The sequence below is a fragment of the Sebastes umbrosus genome, chromosome 19, assembly GCF_015220745.1.
Source record: "Sebastes umbrosus isolate fSebUmb1 chromosome 19, fSebUmb1.pri, whole genome shotgun sequence".
NCBI classification, from domain to species: Eukaryota; Metazoa; Chordata; class Actinopteri; order Perciformes; family Sebastidae; genus Sebastes; species Sebastes umbrosus.
Window position 1 is genome coordinate 15485871 of NC_051287.1, and position 22275 is coordinate 15508145.

Genomic DNA, 22275 nt, shown 5'->3' on the forward strand with positions numbered 1-22275 from the left:
CATTATCTTGTTTTCTGTACCATTATGCAGAGTACATGTCTGTAATGTTTGAAAATAAATAAATAAAAGATTGAAAAAAGGAAAACATTTTAATTAGGATATAGTGAGACATGGACTATATACGTATATACAATATATATTTATCATTAGCTTCAGTGGGGAGAAAATGTGACTTCACTGATTGAAAAGAGCAAGAAAAAAAATGTCAAATTCCAGGTATATACCTTCAATTGTCTTGTAATGTGTTTTTTGACTTTGGGTACACATGGCACTTGTGTTGACCTGAATCGATGGCTTGTGCGACAAGATAACAAAATGCCATGTACATGTTAAACAGAAGATGGAGACTGTTAAACAGACGGTAAACTCATGGTTTATCATGGCTCAAAGTACAAAAGACGGTCTTTTGTCCAAAATTTGCAAACTTCCAAAATGCTGTAAATTTGTCTGGTACTGTATATACACACTGACAGTGTCATAAAATGATTATGTTGCCATAACGTCCACCTGTGCCTAGTTCACCTATGATCTGTATTTTGAGTTATCACATACTACCACTTCAGACGTGCAAACACAGGACACAATTTTCAGTTGAATTAAAACAGCTTTATTAGTGTACACTGTAAGAAGTTGTCTGTATATGTAGAATAGTTGGAAAGCCTATGAAGATCATCAGTCGTCAGTGTTTTGAAGAAGACAGAAATCCTAATAGCTTGTTGTCTAATGGAATATGCTCCGTTGATAGCAAGAAAAAGGAACAGCATGTATGGTAAAACAAAAGTACAGCTATACAATAACATCACCAGTGACATGTAGAAACTTCACTTTCTCCAAAAAGCCACCTTCTTGGGAATCCATCCGAAAGAGGCTTGTTTGGGGATACACAATTGTCATCACAATAAGAAAGAAAAAAAAATACAATGGGAAGTCTGTAAATAGGAATGTGGACCCTCAAAATGTGTAGATGTAGCCTTTACATTAAAACCTCATTTGGTCTCGTATTCCATCGCCAAAACAGAATTCTCAGAAAGTGAGAAAAGCTGGTTGGTTTTGGGGTACAATGTTGGGTGGCACTCATTTTTGCTGGACCCTGGCAATATGCATAAAACAGCATGTCGAGCCACCAGAAAATACACTTTGGGGAAAACAATTTGATGCCAGTGCATAGAACACATGTGGGTCAGCAATGATACAACAACCTTAAAGGTAACACTGTGTTTGTTTCATGTGTCCTGACCTTTGCAATGTCCAGTCAACTTTTTTCCCTAATAAATGAAAAAATAATAGACAGACCAGCAAAAAGACAGACAGGACAGACAGGTGGACGGACACATACAGAGAGACAAACATCACTGCATTTGGCCGGTCTCAGTCTGGTTACAAGTGAGTACTTTAACAATTTGACCCAGGCAAATGCTCGATGAATGAAGACAGAAAAACAGGTTGACCTGCAGGATGTCGATATTTCAGTTTAGTCCAAGTGCTTAAGTCCATCGCCCTGTAGGACGGGATGTCATCTCTCAAAAATGTCGCAAATCTTGAATTATACAATTTCTGCAGGATGCTGACAATATGCATGATTAAACACCAGGATTTCTGGACTTCTTATCAGCCATTATATGATAAACTAAACCTTCTTTTGGTGTTCTAAAACACATTTTTAAATCAACATTTTCCCCACGAGTAATCAAATAGAAAATGTGAATGTGTTTACATGCACAACGTCATTACTGTGCTCCAAGTTAAGACCACTGTCCACTGGTTTTGGAACAAGCTATCTGAAATGTGACAGTATGGGCCAAAACAGTGAGGCAAGTATACCCCAATTGTCCCATTTACATATATGTACATGCCCCATATCACAATCCCACAGTTTCCGTGCTAACATTCTGCTTATGTGTTGGGATACATGTGAGGAATACACTTGGGAGTAAAGAGGCCTTGAATGGGACATAATACCATAACGTTGTGTGCGCATGTAAACACGCTCACTGTATTGTAACAGTGTACATGAGAAGTCATGAGAATTAAACATCTGCGGAGCTGAAATTTTGCAGCAGCTTTTAAACTGCGTACTGGAATGTCCTATGTTGCTAACGTAAGACAGAATTCAACAAATTCACCAGAGCTTTTTAAAATGAATACCTTTGATACTGGATAATAATACTGCATTGCCCAGCTGCTGGATTCAATCGTAATACCTCCAAAAGGTCTGTTTAGTTTGTATGTTTTTAATTTGATTTGTAACTAACCAAACCTCAGAAGGAAATTGGCAAGTTTTAACATCATGATTAAGCCAATAAAATACCGGAAAACCGGAGCTATTAGGTTTTCATCAACAATCAGTTTTATGACACAGTGGATCTGCAGTGTACTGTAAATACATGCATTCAGTCTTTGGGACAGCATTATCATAATTTGGGTCACACCCATAGAGCTGAGAAATTTTGCATGAGTAAGGCAAGAAACTACTTTTTTCACCAGCTACATCAGCTGATAGATTCCCAAAAATCACCGGCCACTTTTACCAATTTAGCAGCCGAATCCGTTTTTGAAGAAAAGAGGATGTTTAACTACGATCACTTGGCCTCTCAGTCACAACATTTGAAACTGTGGTTAAATTCAGTGAAAATGTTATATCCTATGCTACATACTTCATAAATCGTCATCAAGCTGTGATCGTTTCAAACGGAAGGGCACATTCTAAAAAAATATTGAATTCTAAGAAAAGGGAAGAAAGCTTTTAAATATATTCATATATAAAAAATACATGAAAATACAAAAATGTAGCTTAAACAATGTGTAAAGAAAATAATAGCTGTGCAGTAGAACTAGCTTGTCAAATACTTAAAGCTTAAAAGATTTGGACTCTAAAATACCGATGAAGGTATCGGCTGGCTTTTTAGATCGGGGCGAGACATTTCTATTAAAAATTAAAAAATGAATGCTCTTTAATAAAGCCAATTCAGACAATATACGGGAAGAAAAAAAATCTTTACAGTGAACATTCATAAAAATATGGAAGATATCTTTTGTAATTGTCTTAAATTCAAATTGGGCTTTTCAACATTCCTATCTGTACATTTCAAAGCATATCTTGCTGTATTTTACATCAAAGGCAACTTTCTTGTAGCAATATCAAGTGTGCATAATTTGGGGCAGTGCAAGTACAGTATAGAAGCCATTTCTTTTTCTTTTTTTTTAAAGTCCCACACTGCAGGACGTGTCTTCCTATCAATAAAATGTCAATAATGGGGAAACCGTGCAACAGTTCGAGCGTATAATCAAGAGAGACTTGAGCAATGTCTACATCAGTTTATATGTTTTTCTTTTAGACAGCAGGGGGCGACATTGAGGCTTAGATTCTTGAACTGCTTTTATACTGAGTCCTTATCCTACATATCTCCAAGTCCAAGATACGACTCTCCTTCATAAACAAGATGATATAATTGTAAAAAGTTAATGAAGAGAATGTAAGAGAGAGAGAGAAGGGGGGAAACAGCGTCAGTGCAAATTGTTGGGCCTCAAAAACCAGAAGGAGCAAACTGTTTACTGTATGAAAACAAGTTTAAAGATAGTATGAAGTTCCAGAGAAGGGACATGTCCTAAGCTCTTTGCGCTGAGAATTATTTAGTTTATTCATTCCAGTTATCTATGCTGGCTAGCAGCTCTGATCCACATAACATCTACCCCACTTGCACACTCATGGTTGAATGAGAACGATCCACGTTAAACAGAGGAAATGACATGTTGTTTGTCAAGTTGAGTGGTGTAAGGTTTTTTCTGTGTTACTGTGTGTGCATTTGTGAAGACAGGGTATGTACTATTAATTATAGACATCGACATGCTCTCCCGGTGGTCACCCCTTTCAGAGCTGAAGTCCGGCGTAGTCAGGATCTGATTATAAGAAGATGGAATGGAAGTTTGGTCACCAAAACCAAGAAGAAAAAAAAAAAAAACATGTCCAGGCGTGGAGCTGACTTTGGTTGAACGTCAGCCCGGAGTGGCAGTACTACTGTTGTTGGTCAACCTTGTGTAAACGGAGATCTTGAATCAAAGTTGTGCTGTGGTAGGTAGGTCGTGGAGCAGTAAAGGTGGACTAGTGGTTGGAGAGACCGCCCTGTAGCTAGAAGGTCACATGCTCAATCCCCCGCTGTCGTTGTCATTGAGCAGGACAGTAAAGCTCTGTCCTTGCTTTGTGTTTCTGGACCAGTCAAATACCAAAAAAAAAAACATGAATGCAGTCTGGTCAGTTATGACTTCACTCTTGTCATTTTTGTATATTGCAGGTGTGATTTCAATTATTACAGTAGGTCCATGATTACTGGAATGACATCCTCACCGTTAATCCAACAGAGCCGAAGGTGATCAGGCCCACGCTGTGACATCATTAACATTCCACTATTGTCCATCGGTAATGTCATTCTCCCATCCATCCAAGGTTGTGTAATCCTGTTTCTTTTTTTCTTAATGATAATGTTGTTGGTTCATCTGCACGGCGGTCTTCCTCAGGACATACTAGTCAAATGTTGTGAAATGTCAGATTGCGTAGGCTGCTGCGTCAGAGCCCTGTTTAGGACATACTGGAGCAACGCACTGACGGTGAACCCATCTGGGTCAGCACCTTATCCAACCACTGGAGGGGGCCGTTGAGATGCAGCTCAATCCAACAGGGAGTGCTGGTTACCGTCTGACGTCTGTAGGGAGAAAATACAGCATAGGGGTAAAGAAAAAGATCTAAATTGTTATGGCATGTGATATGTTATGGGCCTATAATGATTATAATAGGGGTCTCCAACAAGTAGCTTGTGAGCGACCAGTAGCTTGATGCCTGTTTCTGAGTGGCTTGCGAAAGATTCAAAGAATATCTACATAAATTTGATAACACAAATTCCCTTTGTAAACCTGTTTTATTTCTATCCATGTGTGGCTGGTAGCAGTATACAAATAGAGAAGGTGAAAGGAGCTGATAAACATCATTAAAGCACCATAAACGTACGACAGAAATTATGTCTGCTCGGTGCTATGAGTAGCTCTCGGCCACTTTCATTTTGTCAAATTACATCTAAGAGGGAAAAAAGGTTGGAGATACAACATTGTGATATTTGGAGGAGTGGATGGTCACGTGTTCTATGATTGGATAATGGTGTCACGTGTTCATTAATTATTCATGTTCTGTCTTCGCCGTCAGAGACTGTAGGTGTTGAAAGTGACCAATCAAAGGAGCGAACACATCAGCCACTGTCTATTCCATCCTCCGCCTCCAAAGTCTCAAAAGTCAACTTGACGAGGCGAGTCGAGCAGTTGCGAGCGCGTGTGCTCATCACAGCCCCGCGCTCGCGGGACTGCATTTGTGCGTGCTGAGCAGAAATGCTCCCTCGCGAGGATGCTTTTTCCGCTCATGAATACTGTTCTGTGCTCGTGGGTTTTGATACTAATTAAACGCCATAGAGACCCCCTGGATTATAATGTTAGTCACAACCTTAGTAGCATGTGTAGATAATGACAGAGTATGAATTAAATACATAATATAAACATTAGTAGCATCATAAAGAAGAAGTAGTAGCAGTATAATTGTTGAAGATGTGACTGGTAGAGCACTTTTCTTTTAAGTGATTTATAACAAATAATAAAAGTGAACGGGAGCTTGCGTTGCCCGGGTCTCACCAGATGATCAAACACAGCTGACTACACTGTGGTCCTGCCAGGCTTGGAGACGCTGACTGCTAACCAGACAGCGGCTTAACCCTGGCCAGCGAGGACAAGCCAAAACACCCCCACAAAACACTGCTGTCTGGCTCCTGGGAGGGATGCAACGCAAAGCAGAGCCAGGAGCAGAACAGATGTTTGCTGGGTGGACGGTTGGAGGGCCACAGAGACGCACAGATACAGACAAATGCTCTGTAATCTCTGACATTTTACAATAAAAGGAGTACTATAATAGAAATTATACACATGCGGTGCAGATGATAGCATGCACAACACTCGTTTACATAATGTACATTGTCACGCCCTCGGTTTTTATGTAAAGATATTCCTGTATTCATTTACCTTAATTACAGAGTGGGGGAAGACAAGAAAAAAGAGAAATCCCATCCTCCTTTACAAAAGTCCCATACATTAACCCTGTTTGCTAAATGAAATGGTGTCATGTTTTATCTGTGCACAGGAAGTGGTGACTCAAAATCTGAGGGTGAAATCTAAACTGCTTTTTTTTAAGACTATGTAACCTGCTGGTACCACGCCAAGGTCTGAGGGTTCAGCTGGATTTGGATCTCTGGAGTCTTTCATCACTTTTTCCAAACTGATTGCAGTAAAACTATTGACACACAAGCAGTTGTGCTTTTTTTCCTCAAAGACGCTGCTCCAAGTATTTGTAGTTTTACTTACAGTAAGTTCAATCCGTTTGCTAAGGGCATATGGCATCAGTTTATGAGTCAGTGTTCAGGGCAGATGGTACAGTTGCTGTATGCACTAGAGCAGCATGTGGAGAGTCTGCAGGTTTTGCTGGGCTCAAGCTGGACCAACATGAGCTCGGCCAGTCCTGGCTTGAATATTATGATTTAAAAAGTTGCCTTTTGCTGCTATTTTGAGTTGCAAAACAAAACCTGGGTGAGGGGTAACTTTGGTATTTTTCAACCTGGACTCTATTTTCCCCATGTTTTGTGTCTAACTGACTAATAATAGGGACAACCATTTCTGAAGACAACAGCGGAATACATCCATGGTGGAAATGCGAGTGCGAGGCGGGCAGAGTTTGTTGTGTTGGGAGTACAGGAAGCGTAGCTTAGTGTTACCTAAAAGATTTTCAATGTCATGGCTGAATATTTAGATTTCAACAATGTGGATGAGATCTGGCCGTATTTATTTGAGCCGGACTATACAGATATTCATATTTCACAACGAGACTTCTCCTTGAGCGGGACTTGGACACAATAACAAACCGACCGGATCAAACGAAAGGTAAGGAAAATCATTTCCATAATGTTGTCAAACACTTATAATAACAATCTGAGCCTGTCTGTCGTAAAAACACTTTAAGCACTTTTAGAGAACGTAACGTTACATCGACGCTGCTCACTTGCCCTCACAGCTCATTTTGCTGCTTCCGGTTACAGCGTTATCCCTCAGTACTGGACCAATTTCAGAAAAACAGGTTGAAAAACGACCAAAGTTCACTTTTAAGCATATCATAGCTGATGTTATTTACCCCACAAGCATGTTAAAGTGAATAAAAAAACATTGACAACAAAGTTACATGGATAGATAAGGATAGACCTTAGAGCCACAGCACCCAGAAGCTAAGCTTCAGTCACACCAACAATTATAAAAGAAACATTTCATAATGAAATCAATATATTTCAATGGTATCAATGGATTCACACACACACACAGGGGTTAAGTTAATTCTGTCTGTAGATCAATTGCAAATAAGTGATAGTGTTTATCTTGAGGACATGGATGGTGTCCAAACTGGAGGAAGTTGTATCATATTAGCTGTGTCACACCAGCCAACCAATAGTTGCCAATGCATAGCCTGCAAGTAGTCTTTACGTCACCAAGTTTCCAACATGACCTCTTTCACGAGGACACGCAAAACTATTTCACTGTGCCACTTTCTGGCCTTACAAGACACTTTACAATCCTCCGTTCATCGTGGGTGAAATTGAGAGAGAATGATGTGGTTAACATACCTGTACTCTGCTCCCCAGCCCTTGACGAAGCTCATTCTGATGGTGCACATCCTGGTTAGTTGGTAGACTGCCTCGAACCCCTGATTGACTGACTGAGCCAGCAGCGCAGCAAACTCCTGGTTGTTAAAAATCTTCAGATTACAGCCTGAAAAAAAGAAGAAGAAAAAAAATAGGTGTGAGGCATACGCAGCTTTCAGAGAGCGTTCATTCAGACATAAAACACCTTTCTTCATCTTGGTAGGGAAGGGTGGACTGTTATATCCCTGATAAAGTCTGATGTGTTTGAATTTTATGAATGTGTTAGAAGTTTTTTAAAAAATAAATCCAAAGGTTAACTATAAACTACTTTACGACAATGCGATTTTTCAGAACTGGTGATTTTACTTCGCCCTTTCTGTGAACTGAAAAAAGCACCGAGCAGATGCATTGTGAGGTGTGGGCGTATTGCATGTTGGCTGACAAGTCCGACCCCTGAATGTCAACAAGATCCCCGTTTCCTTTCAGTACAATCCTGTGCCTCAGTAATGATACTGTTCACACTGCTCATTTGGCCAAGGAATGAAATGTTCAAAGTTACATGGGCAAAGATGAGTCAGTGTTTGTGTGGGTGAGAGTCTGAGAAAAGCTGTCACATTGTGGAGGGCATTAGTGCTCCTTCCTCAAGCTTCACTTTATCAATATCAGGTGGAAAAAAAAGTCCTCAATCCAGACTATTTGAATTATAAAGGTTAGTCATTAGTAATAGGTAGTGATTCTTGTTCTTTGTATAGATCCAAGTTGCCAGCTAAACGTTTCAATAGGAGCTCAATCTACTTTTTGACAATAAACTTCAACACTGCACATATACACCAATCAGTCATAACATTATGACCACCTGTCTAATATTGAGTAGGTCCCCCTTTAGCCGCCAAAACAGCCCTGACCTGTCGAGGCATGGACTGCACTAGACCTCTGAATGTATGCTGTGGTATATGGCACCAAGCCATCAGTAGTAAATCCTTTAAGTCCTATAAGTTGCCAGGTGGGGCCTCCTTGGATCAGACATGTTTGTCCAGCACATCCCACAGATGCTTGATTGGATTGAGATCTGGAGAATGTGGATGCCAAGTCAACACCTTGAACTCGTTGCCATCCACATGATGTAAAATAAAAACGTCATTCATCAGACAAGGCCACCTTCTTCCATCGCTCCGTGGTCCAGTTCTGATGCTCACGTGCCGATTGTAGGCGCTTTTGGTGGTGGGCACGGGTCAGCATGGGCACCCTGACCGGCCTGCGGCTACGCAGCCCCATACGCAACAAACTGCGATGCACTTTGTGTTCTGCCACCTTTCTATCGGAACCAGCGTTAACTTTTTCAGCAATTTGATCTACAGTAGCTCTTCTATTGGATCGGACAACACGGGCCAGCCTTCGTTCCCCACATGCATCAATGTTATTGTTATTGACGTCACCTGTCAGTGGTCATAATGTTATGGCTGATCAGTGTATATTATTAGCAAACCAGAAAGGAAGCTTTTTGTCAGTAGTGTAGCATCCATCTGGCTCAAGAGGAAAGGGAAGAAACACTATTTGTGTGTATAAACCTGGGGGTATCTTGCAGACTGTGGCGGGATGCCAGCCGTATCGCTGGTTGCAGTTGGGACTCTGGACGAAAATGGCACTGTCACTGAGGCACTCGGCGAAAACCTCCCCTCCGATGTAATACAACCTTACACCACGACCTGCAGAAAGACAGCCAGGAAAAATGCAAAGATAAAAAGGGACGAAAAGGAAGGGAGGAAGGCATAAATCATGAGGAAGAAATCCTGAATTTTGTGTTCTAAAACATCATGTTTATTCAGCCGTGTATACTTAAAAACTATTTTTTAAATCTCTTAACTACTGTATTTCCCAAAAGCGTGACATCTCAGAGCTTTGAACTTTTATGGTCCCAAAAATTCTCTGTACAGACAAAATTAACTTTTCTCAAACAAATCAGTTTATGGGTTTGTACTGATACCAATACCTGATAAGTTAGTCTCTGTGTGAAGTGTGTGTGTTTGTACCTATATGTCTCCTTGTCATTTCGACAGTTGCGTTCCTGTTAACGTTGCTGAGAAGCCCCAGACAGAAGCGCTCAGAGTTGGAGGGGTCGGTGAAGCCGTCGACTGTCAGTGACGGCTGCGAGGCGTGGAACGTCTCTCCGACCCGCTGGTTTAGCTCGTAGTAGGCTATCGAGCACCAGAAAGCTGGTTCACTGTAGGTAACCGGCTGAAGGTCTGAAAGGAAATCAAGGAGGAGACATTTTAAACGTTGACACTGGTTTTCGCTTTTCTATTTTCCAAATTTGATTGCTTTTCCAGGCCTTAATTTGTTAAAACATTTTGGGATTTCTGTCCATTTTCAATATGAAAAATGACAATGTTTTCCCCACTATTAGAACTACCTCGGCTCTACAATAAATCAAACAATTTCTCACACATTAATTCACTTTCAACAGCTATATATCGACTTGCAATAAAGTTGAAGATGAAGAGCAGTCTTACCCAGGCCATGACTGACAGGTGACAGGGCGCTGGGTGACATTTCTGCTGGTGAGCCTGGGAGGAGAAGAAAAAAAAAAGACATCACAAAACATATTAATCCAAAAACATTTCTGAATGTAGAAACATGAACAAAATATTTCTTATGATAGTTTTGTTATGTTTCGCATGCAACATAACATAATGACATCATCACGAGCGTGCAATATAATGACGCGAAAGACAGAAGCCTGAATGCTCTAGCTATTATGGTTTTTATTTTAGACTGATTTAAACAGGATCATGCAAACAGCACCGCCATCCACGAGAAGTCAGTTTTTAAAGGGGTTGATGTCTTTTGCTCCGTCATGACTGGGTTGAACAGCTTTGGATCGCAGGTTACGTAATTTGCCACCGCAGCATGACATTGAGTTGCGTTTTCTCAAGAAAAGTTGATTCTGTTTCGAACTTTTCGCAGGCTGATCGTGTGTTTTTCACCAACCAGTGAGATAAACAGCAGCATGTACACGAATACAAAACTCAGCTAGCCTACCTGATTCCATACTTTGATTCATCTGTTGGTCGCTGTTTTCTCCATCTTCACTGATGTAGCCAGGTGGAGGTGTCTCTGTAAAAAATACACACAAACAAGCAATAAGAATACATTTTAAACAACACACTGATGCACATAATGAGAAGGACTGAGGTCTCTATGTGTTCTTGTAAGGAAGTACAACAGAAACAACCACCAGGCTGGCGATCTTACCTTTAATTAACAACTTTCTATTTAATACAATCCAAATATTTTTCTAATACAAAACAAATTAAGGTTTTTGCTTGCTGCCCTGCATACTGACCTGGTATATAGTTATTAGGAGGGTCTATGCCGGCAGGGAAGTTGGTGTTTTCGGGGATAGAGTTTGTAAAGTCATCTAGAGGAGGAAGCTCTGTCAGAATCTCTGTGTGGCGTGGCACCAACACTGGAGGCAGCACTGGAGAGATAAGGAAGTGTCAGTGACGGGAGTCAAATAGGACTTTACAAATCCAAATGTATAATTAAACACACTTTTTTTTTTTAAGCAATGTGCTCATGCAACAACATTCTGCTTCTTATACACACAGAAAAATAAACACATCTAGACTGGTTTCATTACATAAACTGGCAAAACTACAAGTGATAATGAAACTCTTTCAGTTGCCATTACAGACTTATTAGAGGGCACCTTGAAGATCATAAACACTATGTCACAGAAACACACATAAAGGATCATTACCAGGCGTCTCCACTCTCTGGTAATGGTAGGGATTGACACACACTTCATCCTTTTTGAGGTTGAAGGCAAACTGGCAGGAGTCGATGGCCCTCAGCTCATGGTGGCTGTGAAGGTCGGGCCATCTCCACAGACGGCAGTAGATGACATGGGGCAGGCCCTTGCGATGGGACACCTGAAGGCGGCCGTCCAGTGACCTGAGGAGGTTGGGAGAGAGGACGGCCGATAGCTCAGTGATGGCCCCAAGTCTTGGCGGGGGACTAGAAACTGGGAAGGATGCTTACATATCTTTGTGCTTTGACTTTAGTTTCTGATTTGGTAAGCAAGAAAGGCCGCTAACCAGAGGAGTTCAGAACGCTGGCTAAACTTTAGAAGTCAGAGTGATCTCTGAAACTAGTACCGTATTGAATTTCCGTATTGTCTGCATATATAAAGCATTACTGCGCTTAATGGCAGTAAAAAAGGTTGCATTATGAGTGGCAATTACAAGAAAGTCTCAAAGTCTTTCGATGATCTTAATAAACAAAAATGGACACACAAACCAGTATGCAGTGATACTGCTGATTACAGAAAGACAGATGAACATCAAATGAATGAATGAATGAATGAGATGCATTGGTGTGTGTGAGTATATTCACCTGCCGTGGTCATGGTATCCGTACATGCCTGAAGAGTCCCACTGCTCTATCGTGTGGCCTGAGCCTAGACCCCATAGATCTGAGCAATTACTACAGACACACACACAAACAAACATACACACACACACAGGACAAGTGCAAAAAGGATCAAAATAAAAGAAAACAGATGGTAAACATGAGGCGTTTCATTCCAAAATAGTAGGATGAAATCACAAACATGCGCAGTTGGTGGTCTTTTATTGGCACGAAGGAAGTAAAAGAAAAAGATCCTCCGTCGCGCTTTTCAATAAGAGGCACCAACTGGATGACAGGTGATCATGTGACAAATCCAAATTGGACAGACGGTGATGGTGCAAGCAGGTGATGCAGAAGGTAGACGCCGGGGTTCAATTGTGCCTGTTCAAACTTTTAGATGAAAGGTGATACCAGATTAATTTATCTTCCAATTCCTCTTTTCTGCTCACATATGCGATCATATGTGTCTGATCATTTTACTTGTTTAAGGTAAAATAAGCTCCTGCGATTCCTGATTGCACAGAATATCTGAACTACACATAGACATGATTCATATTTCCGCTAATTATTATTATTATGACATGAGAAGTGTCTACACAACAATAATATTATGTGAATGAGGAAATAAAAATGTTTAATAGACTATGCAAAATGTGTTGAGACATGACAACAGAAAAATCAGATGCAACACAAATGTGTGTATACAAATATAAAGTATGATTGAAGAGCGCACACATCCAGACTGTTGCTAACTTGTTCTCTGAAGCTCTTATGAGTTTTTCTCAGCGTGTTGAGAGAAGACTCTGCTGTCTGATCGGAGCGAAGTAATTGCCAGACCTGTCTGTACAAGACCTTCAATCTCTACACTTATCAGCCTACTCGAGGGGCTCTACTGCTACGAGCTCCATGTAGACTATCTCCAGACACAGCTAATGTCTCCTTGTCTTCTTCCTTTCTCACTTAAAGGTCATCAGTACAATCCCCACAGTGTCTGTCTGCATTTCTGAGCAAGACTCTTGATCCTCATGCACTCACCTATAATAAGTTGCTGTGGGTCAAAGCTAGACTTGTAAATATAAGGGGTCCGGTTATAAATTAAACTGGATTATTTGCAAAACATCGTGAGGATATTTTACCCCAGAGCCTACTGTATGTATGCTGTTTTTATAAACATGAAACCTTTATCTCTTTCTGAGGTCATCCACATTTCCGACAGTACTCAAAAAGCTGCCCATGCCTGCTATCTCTAAACTCAGTCGAGCTGTTGCACTCTTCCTCCACTCAAATAGAAATCTACAAAGCCCTACACCGGACAATCCTCCACCACCCACAAAAAGAAAAAAAAAAACAACTTCAAGAGCCAGGGCTATTTATCTGAGACTTTTATCAACCTTACTACTCCGTGTTCAAAGGGAAATGAGCTGTGCATCAAAGGCCTGGAGGGCTATCTGCTGAAAACTGCCGAGCACTGTTAAGTGATACATACGACTCCACGGCACGGTTGCCCCTAACGCGTCGCTATCTCAACCAAGCCACCGTCAATCTGTGAAGAATTATGGCAACAAACAAATACTCCACACTAGTCCTGTGCAGCCATACTTGAGTTTAAACTCACTATGGCCCTGTTCAGACCTGGTATTAACATGCGTCCTCAGTGATCGGATCACAAGTGGACAGCTCTAAGTACAGGTGTGAACGCATTCAAGACGCATTGAGGACACATTGACATCTGATCGCTCAGACCACATTCAGAGGTCGTCTGGGCCGCATATGACCACATTCTTTTAGCAGTGTGTACGTGAATGTGCCCTGCACACAAGCACTTTATCTTGTGTTTATTGTATTTATTTGTGTACCAATATTTGCCTTGGCACAAACGTAAAAAGTAACGCGAGTAACGCAAAAAAAGTATGACTCATAGAGTTGAAAGAACATAAGTTGTATGGTCCAAGCCCTGAAACCTTAAGAGTTTAAAATAAAAATCTTCATCCGAGACTGAAGACTGCAATAGTATTCAAGTAAATGTCTCATAAGAACCAGCATCATCTTATCAGTACCACTTCAGAAGCTACTATCTAGCCTACATTCCTCAGAGTGAAGAAACGCAGAGGCCTGGCATCAAGCACATCAACCTCACATGGTTCTACTTCCGCACTTTTTTTTTTCCTTTTTACATCTACAGTTGAGACAGGAATCAGATATACTGATTAGGATATAGTACATAACCACATGTAGGGTGAAATATATTGCAGTGTCATCTTGGAGCAATAGTTATTATTTCTTCATTTGAGCTTGCATGTTATTCTAGCACTGCCCTGCTTCCCACTTTACTTATACATTCACACTTGCAAAAGTACCAGCTACTTGGATGAGTTGCTCCACTCAACTGACCTGAGCCGACACTGATGCTGCTCACACTTCTATAACTTTGATATCAAGACATATAAAGTAGCATGTCGATGCAATGTGCAAATCTACACAGCATGCATTAAGACTGCAATGTGATTAGATCTCCCAGACTTCGGCCGGCAAGAGTGCAGTTCCGAGAAACTATCCACCCACCAGGAGCATCACCATCTGATATCACTAGAGCCGGAGAGGATGAACCCTTTCATGATAAAGGGAAAAGTAAACACACACCCCTGCTAACCCTGCACCTGCCATGTGTATTTTTCTTGCCACCCTCTCCGGCTTCTCGGCCGCTTCACAAAGCGTGGGCGAAATTATGTCAATACAATGCTGCAAATGCACAACCCGATTGTTGTCTAACCTAATGCATGCCAGATTAACCTAGATTGAAATGTAACACTCGTTATAAATGAGGTTTTGATTGTTCCTGTCTGTCTGCTGAGGAAGCAGGGTGATGCGGTGATCAGGAAAAGCGTTATTCAGTGAAAGACCAGGGTTCAAGCTGCCCTGTTGGGAAGTGTCTTTGAGCAGGATACTAAATCCACATCAGCTGTGGATGTGGAGTGGGACATAAGACAAGATCATTTCTCTGCAGGAACAAATTCTATTATTGATACGTTATAATCAAAAGGAACTGAAGAGAGAAAGAAAGAAGAGAAAGGGTATATTAGAAAGAAAACGTGAGAAGGAAAGCTCATAAAATCTTTACCGAGAGAGCAGCCTAGTTATCTCCCCTCTCTGCTGATCCTCTGTGGATTGATACACGTTAATCACATGCTTCTCATGACGTGCCCCCTTGACTTTGCCACCTTCGTCATGATAAGGTTTCACCTGGTCTGGTCTGCTGACTTGGCTCGTGTGCTTTGTCATGCCAGACAGGAGAAATCTATACTGTGACACATGACCTGTAACCACTGAGGCTAAGTATCTACATTATTAGTAGGTTTGGGTGAGGTTCTTTCAGAAAGGAAACACATGTATACAAACTAAGTTTACTTTAAAGTCTGTCTACTTCCTTTTTCCCGTGAAAAATGTGAAGATATGCAACTTGTCAGAGAGTATTGCTCCTTCTTGAGAACCTCGTTTCTTTGTTTCCTCACTTACATAGTTAGTCTGCCTGACAAATGCAAGCTTTCAAGTTCTTTGTAGAGTTTATTTCCCACTAGAGGTGCTCCAATAGCATTTCTTCAGAACTGATTCAGACACCAAATAGCGGCATATGCCGAGCAGCGCCGATCCAACCACATTCATACTGTGCCATCAGTTAGACACAGCAGCATCTGTAACAAATTCTATTCCGCATTTTCCTTGACGTTTCCTGCGCAAAATAACATATAAAATATAAATATTTTGATCAAAACCATGGTATCTAAACAAACCCCCTAAAAGTGAAGCCAAAACATCTCGATCGCACCCTGGTGGCTGGCTGCTGTATAGGTTATAAAGCCCGCCTTCTCCATGCTAGCGGATGGGACATGAGCCAAACTAAAAAGTCAAAGTACTCGTCAAATAAATGTTTCCCAAAGATGGTTTCTGTCATTTTAGGTAGGTGTTATCACGCTGATGTATGTTCAAGTGTTTAGTTTAGTGTATTAGTTATTTGTTGCTATAAAAAGGGGGGGTGAGACGTCATGATTGACAGCTGTGATTGAAAGACGGAGGCTCGGGAATTGTGCTAGAGAGGAGATGTAACTTTAACTTTCCATAACCGTCATCAGTCTGTGTAATAGAACGTGTCAATGTGATCATTAAATATGGTTATAGAGATATTATGATTAGTTGGTGTGTCTTTCTAGCCAAACAGCTACCGTGGTGCTAACATAGCAGCTAAGTGGCTCACGCTAACAAGGTTGGCTCGTGATTGGCTTGGGCGGGTGTGTGAGCGAGACCTCGATACCGCGGCTACAGCCCCCCGTTCACTATTGCACAGATTCTGGCTCCAAATGACGTCAAAATCTCAAGACAGAAGCTCCTGTATCTGATATATTGTTGCTTCACTTTTGTACAGTGGGAGGAAGTGGAGACGCATCATCCATCTATATACACAGTCTATGGTCTCTACACTTAAAAGTGTTGGAACACATTACAAAACGTCTAAGAATGATGCTGTCAATAACTGTTGGGAGTCGATGATAAGTTCTCAAATCATTTCATTTCATTTCTTTTGATTCAATTCCCCTGATTTTAGTCTAATGTTATAGTTAATGAACTCTAACGAAGTTCACAGAGTTTGATCAGCGTCATGTGTTGCACATCTGTTTCCCCCAATCAGGTTTCACTTCTGCTGCCTTGCTAACCTATGGCACAGCAGAATGAGGAAGTGGACCTGTTGCCCAACAGAAACTTTTCTTTTTTGCAAGCCTGTGGTTGCCCGTCACCCTCGTTCTTACTTTCATGTGTGTTGAGACACCTCACTGTGCCGATCTGCATTGGCGGTGTTGTGGTATACCAGTGCATATAGGGACTGCGGATGTGTGTTTGTGAAAACGTCAGCACAACATGAAGGGTGTTAGTGCTGAAATAATTTGTCAATTTATCAGTAGAAATACAGGGTGTGCGTGTGTGTGTGTGTTCTCATCTCACCTGGGTATGGTGACACACTTGGTGTTGCTGTTCTGCGTGCTGATGGCCTTCTCAAGCTCATCCAGCTGCCCAGTCTTCTTCAGCTTCTTCACCAAGCTCTTCACAGCCTTTTCACACCACTTATCCTCCTGTCCTCCTCCATTCTGCTCCCCTACACCTCCGATGCCTCCTCCTGCTCCTCCGCTCCCTGCCGGAGTCTTCTTCCATCCCAGGAGGCGCTTCACTACCGGGGGAGTGAAGGGAAGGATGGAGGACATGGTGGCTTGTGTATGTATGTGTGTGTGTTTTAAGTGTGTTTTTTTTATGCCAATCTTAATCTGATGTAAAGAGGAAAAAGGGAGAGGGGAAGGAGGGTGATACAGGTGATGGGTTTTTGAATTCCTGCTGGAGATTTGTTTTAAAACCTATATATACAGAATATATGTATTTCTTTAAATTAATGTCTAGTCAGAACTAAGGCATTGGTCTTGAGGAGTCTTGGGAAACATCCGATGGAAAGTGGCGAGGAGTACATCCACATAAACCTAAAAAACAGAGGGGGAAACAAGAGAAAGGACACATCAACACTTGTGAACCCAAAGAAAAAGATAGTTCAGAAGATGTAAAGTCTGACAGAACAACTCACTGCGCAACATTTTCTTCTGATATGATGACATCAATTATGCCCACACATCCAGACCCAGGCCAGAACCCCCCTGTTGCTAACTCTCCCACCATGTAAAGTACTGTAATCAGCCAGCCAGGCTGGCAGTCATAGCACTACACGCCTTGCGCACAGTTTTGAAACATTAAAACAATTCTGTTTCATGTTCAGCGTTCGTTTTTTTCCTGTTGGTCAACCCCTGATGAAAATACTCTACTGCTGGTACACACTTGCGCAATACTGTTTGGTGCTTTCCGATTACAACAACAAAGCTAAGCTCCACTGTTTGCACAAACACGTTTGCCACCTTACAAAATCACTTAAACCCATTCACGTCTTTTAACACAGATCTATTTTTAGGGGTGCGTTCATTGACTGGGCAACAATTGCTTACATACTACATATCTTATGTAGGACGAATATAAAAAAATATACATGGCATGATTTGATACACTAGTATGACTTGGATAATCTCAAGCTCAATGATCATTTTGGTTGTATTGTTTGTATTGTAATCTGTTTAAATGTTACATTTATAGGCCGGTGTTGAATTGGTAAAATTTACATTTCTGAAAACTTTAGTGATGTTTTTACAAAAACTTGTTTTCAAAAGTGGCAACATGGTGACACATATCACACATCATCAAGCAGCATGTCACCATATATACCAATGTTGGGTCACAGGTCATTTATTTAAAAAAATAGTTTGGTGTTTTGAAGTGGGCTTATATGAGGTACTTGGTCGGTGTATTACCAGTAGATGACGGTTGGCACGCCACCAGTTTGGAGAAACAGGCAGGAGTTACCGCACAGAAGTAAAGCAATGTACCGCTGTGGACGGGGCCGGCAGCAAAATGTATTTCAGCCACCTAAAAAATAATCTATATCAGTTTAAGTGTACCAAATATATAAAATATTTTCAGCAATTTACCTTGCCATCAGACAGCCCTTTCCGATGGCGAACTGAAGCCGTTGTATCCATCTATGCACTCACTAAAGCCACCAGGCTCAATTGAAAAAAACTGTAATTTTAACTTGAAAAACATGGGGGTTGCTGGCGTACTGCTTAGTTTGTTTGTGCTACTTTGGTGAGAGCACAGATAACAGTTTCAGTTCCCCGTCGTAAAAATAGATTGTATAACTGTCTCATTAACTGTCAACCAGCGAAAATATTATAAATATATCGTACACTTAAACTGCTATTGTTTTTATAGGTGGGCCTTTCTTTTAGGTGGCTAAAATACATTTTGCTGCCGGCCCCGTCCACAGCTGTGCATTGTTTTGGTTCCGTGCGATAACTCCTGTATGCTTCTTCCAGCTGGGGGCGTGCAGACCATCATCTGCTCTAGGTTATACACTGACTATGGATAAGTACCTCATACAACCCCACTTCAAAACACCCAAACTATCCCTTTAACTTCACAGATACTGTTTGCACAAATCACATAATATGGTTTCTTAATTTGGTCAACCTTTAAAAATGAATTGAAGTCAACATAGATTGTATAATCATCTTCAAGCATCTTTTTTTCTGGCAGAGAAAAGAGGAATATATGCATGAGGTGACAGGTCTGTCAATATCTGCACTAATCCTATGCTTATCCTGTAGTCAACCTGTACTTATATCAAAACCAACGACTGTTCACCCTCTAACACCGCAGCTGAGCAGTGTCAGACTGTGTTAAACTCTCGTCAAGAGCAATTCACTAATTTAAAATTCACATTGCACAGACAACGGGGCTGAAAACGGCTAGTGAAATGTAGAATTCAATGGACACAACACACACAACTTAACAGTTAGTTCTGGGCGTTGACTTGTAACCTTATCCTATATTAAAGCTCTCATTTTTATTGCCAAGATCCATTTTCCAGCCTAATGAGGAAACACACATGCCCAGACAGAGCAAAGCCACAGAGGACCCACAGAGGTTATACTCTCTAATTGAATTGTTAAATCAAATTTGAAATATACTTTTCCATGGACCCAGTCCTCTCAAAACAGTGTGTTGTGTGTTAGACTAGAGCAGCAGATTATTGATCAATTAGACTTAAATAAAAACAGATAGAAACCGCTCAGTGATGCAGATTTCTCAACTTAGCTGTGGGGGCGGAAAAGGGATAATTGTCCTTAGCATGTTACTCTGAAAGTCCAAGCTCCTTCTAAGAATTAATTTCACAGGCTTAACCCTTGGACTGCTTTGCTATTAGTGCAAGAGTATGAGTGTGTGTATGAGTATATACCTGTAGTTGCTTGATGTTGTGTAAACATTCAGGCATGCTATCCATTAGGGACACAAATAACTGCCTCAGGGAGAATAAGGCTTTGATGCCAGAATATAAAAAAAAAAGGCTGGAAAAACACAAGTAAAATGCTCTGGGTTTGTCACCTTGATTGGGGGGGGTCATTGAAAAGTGATTATTTAGCAAAATAAAAGGATCACTTAGGAGTGTATTCATTTTGCTAAAGGTTGGAAACAAAGGAGGAGGAGTAAACTCCTAAAACAACAACTGGTGGGGGTGTCCCAGAGACAAAACCTTGTGTGAACTGAACAGAAAGTCTTAATGTAAAGGAACACAAAAAAAGCACAAACTTGCTGTTTGTGGTCACAATGTATATACGTCTACTCCTCCAAAATGCTGCTATCATCAGGGGCCTTGTGGGGCAAAATAAAGCAAGGGTATTTCTCGTCTTTTATTTTGTCTTGTTTTGGTTACTTCTTCTTCTTCTTCTCTGAAACCTTACACATAACACACACACACGAAGAAGAATAAGCTAATGGTGGTTCAGACTGAAACAGCTACATAGTGCATACAGACTTTGACAAGCTACAAAGAAGCGAGTTGGTTTCACTCCTTTGCTGCAGATACAGTGAAAACATTCTGGTTTCTTTTGTCTCGAAAATGACTGATAGCCTCCTCCTCCTCCTCCTCCTCTCCTCTCCTCCTCCTCCAAAAAAAAAAAAGAGTACGACAAAATCCGCTAGCAAGCTTGCTACTTTGTGTCACAGACAAATAAACAGGTCTGCTGCTGCATGCTTTTTTGTGTCGCTTTAACAGATACATTGTTGCAAAACGTTCTTACCCGACGAGGAGATGAAAGGGCGCTGAGCAGTCATTCAAGGTGCCTGTCAGGAAAGAAAAGCCTGCTCGCTCATGTTTTTAAATACGTCCAGAGAGACTTTAAACTGTATTTTTTCCACCTCCCGAGCTCCCGAGCCGCCGGGATGATGATGGCCCCCTCATTCAAAGCTCAACCAAACTGTATCGTCGCCTCACGGTGAACTGCAACGCCGTGTTGTCCCGCCTCCTCTCTCTTCCTATTGGCTGGTTCCCGGCGGTTCAGCGGAGAACCTGTTGCCAGACGCGTGTTCTCATTGGCTCGAGGTTCGTGTCCGTCACGTGTTGTTACGTTACGTACCGAAGAAGGCACGTCGGGTGATGTTTATCAGTGAGTGGGTATACCTTGATTGTCCTTTTTGAAAATTGCATAATACTGTAGCCTCGTCAATTAAATGGAAAATAATATAACAGAGGAAAGTCATATATATATATATAAATAAATATATATATATATATTATATATATATATATATATATATATATATATATATATATAAATATATTATTATTATTATTATTATAATTTAGCATTGTACTATTTTTTCTTCCAACTAATATATATATATTTATATATATATATATATTATTATATATATATATATAAAAATAAATATATATATATATTATTATATATATATATATTTATTTTAATATAATATATATTATTATATATATATATATATATATAAATAAATATATATATATATTATTATATATATATATTTATTTTTATATATATATATATATTAGTTGGAAGAAAAAATAGTACAATGCTAAATTATAATAATAATAATAATAATAATATATTTATATATATATATATATATTTATATATATATATATATATCATAGATGGAAGAAAATTAGAAGAATGCTTCCATAGATATAAAACAGTTTTATATCTATGGCTTCCTCCTCTTTCAAAACTGCCACTAACTGTGTTTTAACACCCCTGCACCGCAACGCTCACACGTAAACGAAATAACACAAACTTATACTAACAATCTAGGTAACGTACCAATACTAGTGATTAATTTAGGCCTATGCATATATATATATACATATATATATATATATGCTGTATATGATATTGTGTTTATAGGCTACAGTATAATTAGTGGTCACAAAACTGAGTATTATAAAGATATATTTATTCTTAATTTTTCTTTTTACTTTTTTCAAATTTGTCAAAGCTATTTTATATTTATTCATTACATAATTCCTTTATTGAGCTATTAATCCATTCAAAACTGCATGCAAATTGTATAAAAGGACAGTGATGCCTGCATAGTGTGTTATTGGCTTTACAAAGTACTTATTCGTGTTTGTTTTGAAATGTTGAACCATTATCACATATTGCTTTTAGGTAGGCTATTCCTTCCATAAGTAATTTGGTCC

At 40.3% G+C, this 22275-nt stretch overlaps 1 protein-coding gene across 3 annotated transcripts; it reads right to left on the reverse strand.

Annotated features, from left to right (window-relative positions):
* Positions 1-584: 584 nt before the first annotated feature.
* Positions 585-21073, reverse strand: smad2 (SMAD family member 2). Of its 3 annotated transcripts, XR_005204412.1 has the most exons (12): positions 20840-21073; positions 17115-17638; positions 12108-12197; positions 11473-11666; positions 11056-11190; positions 10752-10826; positions 10223-10276; positions 9743-9955; positions 9281-9418; positions 7695-7839; positions 4343-4697; positions 585-4204 (listed from the first exon to the last, which is right to left on the reverse strand). XR_005204412.1 is itself a non-coding variant. In XM_037752877.1 (11 exons), the coding sequence occupies exons 2-11, from the start codon at positions 17369-17371 to the stop codon at positions 4574-4576; spliced, it is 1425 nt and encodes a 474-aa protein (XP_037608805.1). In that variant the 5' UTR covers positions 17372-17638; positions 20840-21073; the 3' UTR covers positions 585-4573. The 3 variants fall into 3 exon arrangements, 2 of the variants coding, with proteins under 2 accessions (XP_037608805.1, XP_037608806.1); XM_037752877.1 differs by having other exon boundaries at positions 585-4697; XM_037752878.1 differs by lacking the exon at positions 12108-12197 and having other exon boundaries at positions 585-4697.
* Between the last annotated feature and the right edge of the window lie 1202 nt (positions 21074-22275).